Raw genomic sequence first — 9,361 nt, forward strand, 5'->3', positions numbered from 1 at the left:
GGAATTTGTTACCATTATTGCAGTGCATAAATAAAAAAGAACTAGATGAATATGTTTTTTGTTTTACTGTGAATATAAATTAGCCACTTAAAATTATTATTTCAAATTGGTAATATCTTTTTTCTTTCCTTCCTTATTCATCACTGCTTTTGCAAATCCATGTAGGAATTTTAGATAACTATGTGTAAAGTGTCTAATAAAAGAAGAATGTACATTGTCCAGTGTGGACTGAACATCTATTCAGAGGTCACCTGTTTAGCAATTGACATCTATCAATTACTGCTCTTAATGAGGTTGCTGGTTTCACCGATGACAAGTCATGAAAAGACTAAGGCAAACTGATAAATCTCTGCCTGATAATAAGCATATTTGTGCTCATAGGTACATTCTTTGAATTATCCTAAATTCTAGAATGAAAAGTATGAGGTAAATAAAATATTTTCCTGGTTGACATTTACATTTGGAAATAATTAGAAAATTGTTTTCAATATGTAAAATAGCAAGAAATCGACTTTGTTAATACTTTAAACCATGCTCATAAAGCATACTTCTTGTCATGTTCTGCCTAATTTCACACCTGATTTTCCATTTTCTCTGCTCTTGTTCTAGGAAAACAGTTGGTTTTTTCTGTTGTGGACCCAATTCACTATCCAAGACTCTTCATAAACTGAGTAACCAGAACAACTCATATAGGACAAGATTTGAATACAATAAAGAGTCTTTCAGCTGAAAACTTTTGCCATGAAGCAGGACTCTAAAGAAGGAATGAGTGCAATTTCTAAGACTTTGGAACTCAGCGGAATCAAACAGCTGTGTTATGCCAAAGAATAGTAAGGTTTTCTAATTTATGATTATTTAAAATGGAAATGTGAGAATGTGGCAAGATAACTGGTCACATTACATGTTTAATGTGGAAACCAAAGAGACCCTGAAGAATATTTGATGTGATGATTCACTTTTCAGTTCTCAAATTAAAAGAAAACTATTAGATGCACACTGTTGATTTTTATAGTGGATTCAAGAACTCCCTAGTGAGGAGCTGAACTTGCTCAATCTAAGGCTGATTGTCGTTTTCCTCTTTAAATTGTTTTTGGTTGAACAAATGCAAGATTGAACAAAATTAAAAATTCATTGAAGCTCAAATTCCATTTTCTGTGTTGTGTATAAATAGAGTAGCTTTAATTTTCAAGCACTCCAAGCAAATATATTAGATGTTTCAAAACACAGCACAAGACTCTGTATTGATACGGGAACTTTGTGTCAATATCTAATCGTCTCCACTACTTATGCTAATACTTCTATTTGATATCTGAAGACTATATGCTAACTGAACCTTCCTCAAATGTTGTTATAGTATCTATTTTTATATATTTTTCTTTTTATTCCTCTCTCTAGGGAAATATGCCTTCCCTTAGCATGCATTAGACATAATGATTTAATGGGTTCCTTTCATCTTTATTTAAATCTAACACTATTGCATGGTAATGAAAATATTCCTATTATAAATTATAAAGGGATATATTATATATATACACATATACTAATAACTTTTTCCTTTTTTCAGCATTTTTGTCTCTATTATTATTAATGTTTTTATCCCAGGTAGGGTTTGTCTTAGGCTGTAGCCTCTAAGGATAGTTAGTTAATTTGCACTTTGAGACCAAAGGACATCATGTGTGTCAGTGGGGACTGAATATAAGATTTATCTCCTTTGTCACACATTGGTTTATGATGGAGATATTGAAAGTCTAGTCACATTCCTGAACAGTAAAACCTCTTTTTTACCTTTTAACTAAGAGGAAATATGATATTCTTATTCAAACTTGAGTTTAGAATCCTGAATATTACAGTTGCACTTTTTGGTATCCTGAGTTTCCATAGGGAACTATTGGGTTTAAAGTCACCGTTGGAACTACACTGTGTGATCTTATAAACTTATGTTCCCTGGCTATCATATTCTTGGCTCAGAACAATATTCCCCATTACTATCTTAAGAATTAAGGCATTCATGGCTCACACCTGTAATCCCGGCACTTTGGGAGGCCAAGGTGGGTGGATCATGAGGTCAGAGTTCAAGACCTACCTGACCAAGTTGGTGAAACCCCATCGCTACTAAAAATACAAAAATTAGGTGGGTGTGGTGATGGGCACCTATAATCCCGGCTACTCGGGAGACTGAGGCAGAGAATCGCTTGAACCTGGTGGGCAGAGGTTGCAGTGAGCCAAGATTGCACCACTGCGCTCCAGCCTGGGTTACAGAGCAAGATTCCATCTCAAAAAAAAAAAAAAAAGAATTAAAGCATTCATACAGTTAAGTCATTTTGTTTAGTAGTCAGCTATCAATTGCTATCAAATATAACACATTGCTGAAATCAGCAGTGTGACTTATCTTGCCATTGTTAAAATGTTACATAAAACATAACATGATAGATGCTAAGGCCTTTTTTGGCTATAATTCACCAATAGCAATCAAGCATGCTAACCCATACTGAATGATATTTACTTGTAGATATTTCTTCCTTTCCTTGAAATTCTCCTTTCTGTGGAAAGAAGATGAACCCAAAAAAGTGATAGGAAATGCGGAATGCTCATGCAGATTTAGCTCTGAAGGCATATTTAATAACTAGTATGTCTTGACAACAGTCTTTAGATTAAAAAGAATTTTCATGAAAACATTTAACAGAAAGAACTAGTAAAAAGAAGCTTTGAGTTAGTCCAGGCTTAATGTGCAATACTGACTCTATACTGATCATAATGTATTTATGTGATTATATTAACAGACCTAATTTCATTAAAACAGGTAGAAGATTTTTCAAAAGAAAGATGATGTTTCAAAGCTGGTCTGCCACTCTAGATGAGCCTCCTTGCTTATTTAAGTTCCAGTAGGTGTTCAAATGTTAAATGTTAAACATAGGTCATCTTTGCTTCTGCAGGGCTTCATCTTGCATGTTTAAGAGAACTTTGTTTTATTTTGAGGGATTATTTCTCTGGGGATCATTCTTATATTACAAGCCTTACATCACTAATTTTAGTAGCAATAAATGTTAAAATTGAAATGGTGTCCTTGAAATTTCTATAAGCTCACTATAACTTTGGAACAAATAAAGCAGCAACATTTGTTCACAAGATGATGCAAGTTTAGGAAACATACTCTGCTTGTCAGGAATTAGCATTTGCACCGGCCGTGGTGGCTCGCACCTGTAATCCCAGCACTTTGGGAGGCCGAGGCGGGCAGATCGCTTGAGGTCAGGAGTTGAAGACCAACCTAGCCAACATGGTGAAACCACATCTCTACTAAAAATACAAAAGTTAGCCAGACATGGTGGTGGGTGCCTATAGTCCCAGCTACTCGGGAGGCTGAGGCACGAGAATCACTTGAACTGGGGAGGCAAGGCCGAGGTTGCAGTGAGCCGAGATTGTGCCACTGCACTCCAACCCTGCCCTGGCAACAGAGTGAGACTCTGTCTCAAAAAAAAAAAAAGGAATTAGCATTTGAGTGCACACTAGCATGAGAAGCCTTAGGAATCTGAGTTCTGGAACTATCAATGTTGTTGCAGGCTAATGGTGTGACTAAGTCAAATTACTTCTCATACATAGACTAAAATGTATCATTTTATTAATTTTTGGATAGTGTATCCTTTTGAGAATCTGATTAAAATGCTTAGTATGACATACAGCACATCTCTACAATTTTTGGGAACCTACAAACACACTCCAGAAAGAAGCACACCTGTTTAAGAACCTCTAAACAAAATGCCTATTGCTATAGGTCTTTCTACTCATACACCTCTTTTCTTTTTCTGTCTTTTTTTTTTTTTTTCCTGAGACAGGGTCTTCCAGCCACACTGGCATGCAGTGACGTCATCTCAGTTCACTGCAACCTCCACCTCCTGAACTGAGGTGATCCTCCCATCTCAGCCTACCAAGTAACTGGGGCTACAGGCACGCGCCACCACACCTAGCCAATTTTTGTATTTTTAGTAGAGACAGGGGTTTCACAATGTTGACCAGGCTGGTCTCAAACTCCCGGGCTTAAGTGATTCTCCCACCTTGGCCTCTCAAAGTGCTGGGATTACAGGTGTGAGCCACCACGCCTGGCCCAAACTACCAATTTCTATAGGATTATACCAAGACATTTATTTTGTGGACAAGGGCATTCTCTTTATATGTTTCCAAACAGAGAATTCAATAGGACTTTCCATTGGTTTTTAATCTTGCTGTATCACCTGATTTATGCAAGGGAAGGCTATAATTTTTAAATATAAATAATTCTAAAAAACTATGATTCATACACACACACTCATACATATATACTACATAAATCCATACATATAGATACATACAATTGGGACTTCATTTGCTTTTTTAAAAATTTCAAGTTAAAAGAAAAATGCTTGATAGTTCTTCATTCAGTGATGTTAAAATGCCAGTTGGGTGACTGTGGTAGTATAGGCATTTAAAACAACAGCATAAAAGCAATGTAGACAAGGAACAGGCTGAATCAATTTAATCTACACAGCCATGTGATTTATAAACCCACAAATCAGTGTTTACTTGGAGCATTCACAGCGGGTGATGGATTTAAATTATGAGCCGTTGTTAAAGAGATTCACTGGAGGGAAATGGACTGTTGTCATTAACAGATAATGCTAGTGATGAAGAATATTCATTATAAAAAAGAGAAGACATTTTAAGAAAAAATGTTTTGTTTCTTAAGGATGGTTATACTAGACAAAAAGTGAGTTTTCTAAACAAACCAAGGGGAACATTTTTAAGTTGCTATTCACTTTAGGAAGTTTCCTTTTCTTGTGCTAGCTAGGACTTTTTCCATATACAGTTATATTGTTGAATATAAAATACTGAAGGTAGGAGTAGTCTTATTTTACGATTGGGAAAACTGAGGCCTAAAATTGCTACAAGTCATCTATTGCGTTTGTAGCAGACCTGAGACTGGAATTCAGTTATTTTTATTTATTTATTTATTTATTTATTTATTTATTTATTTATTTATTTTGAGACAGAGTCTCGCAGTGTCGCCCAGGCTGGAGTGCAGTGGCGAGATGATCTCGGCTCACTGCAAGCTCCGCCTCCCAGGTCCACGCCATTCTCCTGCCTCAGCCTCCCGAGTAGCTGGGACTACAGGCTCCCACCAGCACGCCCGGCTAATTTTTTGTACTTTTTTTTAGTAGAGATGGGGTTTCACCGTGTTAGCCAGGACGGTCTCCATCTCCTGACCTTGTGATCCGCCCGTCTCGGCCTCCTAAAGTTCTGGGATTACTGGCGTGAGCCACTGTGCCCGGCCTGGAGTTCAATTTTTTTAATCTCTTCTACTGAAAGGCTCTTCACCTCCCCATGAAATCTTCATTTAATAAAAATATCTTGCGCTGTGAGTTTGAATCTCCCTGTTAAACCCTGTTTAGTGCCATGTGGAAAATATGGTACTGAGTGTTAATTCCAGATTCTGATTCAGAAAACTATACTCTTCTTACGAATCTATCTTCTTATTCTAAATTTGTTAGTCTTGTATGTTTTGCCTATTAAAAACCATTTTCATATACCTGTTTTTAAGTATGATAATTGTGGTAAAGGGATTGTGTTCTCCAGAGTTTTGCATTGGAGAAATCTGTAATAGTGTAGTTTCTAGGAAATGCTAATAATATAATTTTAAATTCAAGTTCATAGATGAAAATCATAACTTCACCAGCTTTCTAACCACCCAGGAAAAACTGGTGTCAAAACAAATGTCTATTGTTCACTACTCACATGACCATAACTCACTTTTTGTCCAGGAGAAAAGAGTCAGCATTTTGTAAAGTAGTGAGACAGGAAATAAATGAAATCAAATGTAATGAGATTGGCATTTACTTCAGCCACCTCAGGACAATGAGAACTCACTGTTATTTCTCTTCTAAATATCCTCTCTATTGCGCTAACTTTATTGTTCTATTCTGTGAGACTCTTTATTCTATTCTATACTATTATATTCTTTATTCTCAAAGGACAGAATTGCAAAGACTAGCTAAACTAAGTTTTCTAAAGAGAAAAAGCAGAAAACATCTAATACTTAGGAAAGAGGGGTTTATTATAAGATAAGAGAAAAAAAGGCCATATGGATCTTTTATAAAAATTAGCAGAAAGTTTAATGTTGCTTTAGAACGGAGACCAACAACCTGATGCAAAGTGTCAAAATTCACATTTTGGAACTAGGAAGGGCAAGAAATGTCTCATAGGAGGAGTAAAAATTGTCAGGGAAAGCAAAATCATTTAACACATCAGGACATAATAATGTTTTTCCTTTTATAACTCAAAAGATGCTTAAATACATGGTAAACTGGCTATTTCTCTGGTTTGGGAGAATGCGAAAAAATGTGATGTTTGGCTAAATTTTAGGGAACTTTTCACATTTTCACTGACATTAGAATTTTAGCAAGAAACTTTACCCTAGATTAAAATTACATCTAGGTTCTTTAAGAAATAAAGCACTGATGAGCTGCTATTTGACCTAGAGAAGACCCTGACACTTAGATGAGAGCCAGCACTGCAAAATACTCTAATATACATAGCAATAAAGAAGGCCAGGATGCCATGCATTGCTTTAGTCACATACACAATGCATTAAAATTCTGTCATTGCAAGGTCATATTTCACAACCGTTCTCCTTTCACCGAGGGAATGAAAACCTTCTTAACAATTGTAGACATTGAGATACATACATTGTCTCTGTTGTAAAATAAAAGTATATATATTTACTTATAACAGCATATTCACTTGAACCTAGTATCAATTTAGTATGACTATGTAATTCATTTTAGTGGTGAGAAATATCCACAGTGCATAAAATGGGAGCTTTGCTTACTTGCTTAAAAATTTACTGCAGCCAACACATTGGCTAAAGACAAAGCTGTTAAATTTTCTAGGTTTCTATCTGCAGCTGAACCTCAAAGGAATGTAAAATACCTTACCGCATGTATGTTGGAACATGACCTGGGACATACCCTACACTCTGATTAGATGTGCTGCACAGTTTATTCTTTAGGTTCCCAGGGACTAACAGGTTTAGGAAAATACAATCTCTTCAGTCAGTGTGGCATTTTTAATGGCAGAACTGGGTGCCCACCAGGTGCAATTACACCTTTATTTAAATATGACAATTATCTGCTTACCAAAAGGCGTTAGCAGAAGATTATCTTTTTTTTTCTCTCTTTTCATTAAAATTTGTTTTAAGGCCGGGCACTGTGGCTCACGCCTGTAATCCCAGCACTTTGGGAGGCTGAGGAGGGCAGATCATCTGAGGTCAGGAGTTCGAGATCAGCCTGGCCAACATGGTGAAACCCCGTCTCTACCAAAAATACAAAAATTAGCTTGGCATGGGGGCAGGCACCCGTAATCCCAGCTACTCGGGAGGCTGAGGCAAGAGAATCACTTGAACCTGGGAGGCGGAGGTTGCGGTGAGCCAAGCTTGACCATTGCACTCCAGCCTGGGGGACAGGAGTGAGACTCGGTCTCAAAAATAGATAGATAAATAAATAAATAATAAAAAAATTAAATTAGAGGTGGGAAAAGTAGAAATCACTTTAAAAATTAAGCATACAATTGGATGACATGCTGTTCTACCCTAAGAGTGTGCCAGTGTTACCATTCTATTCAGCCACATTCAATGGTTATGGAGTAAATAGGCTTCTGAGAGAGAAATCAGAAAATTTGGAGCCTTCATCCCTGAAATATATTAGGCCACTTACAGAAAAATGGGAGTAATATCTACCAGGGATGTAGTGTGGCAAAAATATGGAAGAGGGAGGAGAAGTGTGGTGAAGAGAGAGATTTCCTAGGCAAATCTCCCTTAGTAGACTTTTGATGACAGAGTAAAAATCAAACACTGTTGTAAGAAAGTAAAACTCAGGCTTTTATGAGTTGCAGTCCATTGTGCCTGAAAGATTGATTATTTAATTTTATTTTCTGGGCGAGTAGAGAAACACACACAGCAAACCAGCACCACTGTCTGTCTTCGTTCTGCTCCCCACAAAGAAAGTCTTTTGTTAAATCTAGTATATGCTTTCTGAATTCCTCTTAGCTAGTTTTGGTCGGGCCCAATATGGCTAGAGATAGTTGTATTGACTTATGAAAATTAAGTTAGGAATTGCAGAGGGTAGCATAAGTTTTCCCACTTATTTAAGATTTAATGGAGGAAAATTTAAGTGTTTATGAGCTGTTCTACTGAATTAAATTCAAGACCTATGTCTTATCACTAGAAATCCTTCCATTTACAAAAAATGCAAGACGTTTTATCTGCTTTTTTTTTTTTAGATGGGAATAAAGTAAATGTATAGCTTTTTACTCTTACTGGAGATATTTTACATTATGGGTTTTCATCAAATCTCATGTTATCTTGTATATTTTTATATTTAAATAATGTGTGTGTGCATGTGTGTATTTTTATGGTGAATTATAAAAAAAACTCGAGTGAAAATGAAATTCTAGAATAATGCTTGGTAACACCCTCCAGCTTTCATAGCATTCAACAATTTCGGGTTTGCAGTTAGAGAAAGTGTAGTCCTCCCATCCAAGTGTGAGATGCTCAGCAATCCAGGTTTGGCATTTGATCCTTGTTATCTAGTTAAATGGAAGTGTGGCATTATACAATGCTGAAGAGAAAGCACTAAATGAAATTCAATATTCGTAAATAATTGAAAATATGCATATACTTATATATAATTTTATTGCTATAAAGTCATAGCATGTATAAAGTCATAGTATGTAGGAAAACCTTTATTGCTTTAGAACATGACACAGTGCTTACAATTGAAACAAATAAAATTTGTTCAAACATACTTAAAATCTCTTTTCATTGGGAATTATGCACTTTTGGCAATAATAATCAAGAATTTTCTCTAGGATTTTGAGAAGAGCATAGTGTTGTTTTCATCCTAAAGAAGGATCAGTCTTACATGTGAAGATAATAAAAAAGTAGTATTTAAGAACTGCTCCTTTGAAACACTTCGAAAGTGTTCTAATTTCCAAGCCACTCAATGCTTCTGTAATTTTCCTTACAGCAGGATATGTAATTGGGAATGATAGGATCCTGATATTTAAATTTAACATGTGGGGTTTGGGATTTTGGTTTTATTTTTGGTTTGTTTTTTGTTATTATTTTTAAATCTCATAATTGTGCCCAGTAAGATAGGAACATTAAATATTTATATAATTTTAAAATATTAAAATATTATATTTTAATATAAAAATATAAAAAATATTAAAATATATATATATTTGCACATAGTATGTTCATTATGAAGTTTAAATGTTGAGCTTTTATGTTTGACCATTGAGGAGTCAATTTTACCTAAACATTGAGTATACAGTA

At 35.5% G+C, this 9,361-nt stretch overlaps 1 protein-coding gene across 1 annotated transcript in view; it reads left to right on the top strand.

Moving 5' to 3' along the window:
- The window catches only part of LOC117975111 (NADPH oxidase 4-like), a 58,806-nt gene extending 58,037 nt beyond the window's left edge, over positions 1-769 (top strand). Inside the window, 1 exon segment of the mRNA XM_063608313.1 lies at positions 610-769. Within this exon segment, the coding sequence (XP_063464383.1) occupies positions 610-730 (121 nt within the window). The 3' untranslated portion in view covers positions 731-769.
- The last annotated feature ends 8,592 nt before the right edge of the window (positions 770-9,361 follow it).

Source organism: Pan paniscus, chromosome 9 (assembly GCF_029289425.2).
Source record: "Pan paniscus chromosome 9, NHGRI_mPanPan1-v2.0_pri, whole genome shotgun sequence".
NCBI classification, from domain to species: domain Eukaryota; kingdom Metazoa; phylum Chordata; class Mammalia; order Primates; family Hominidae; genus Pan; species Pan paniscus.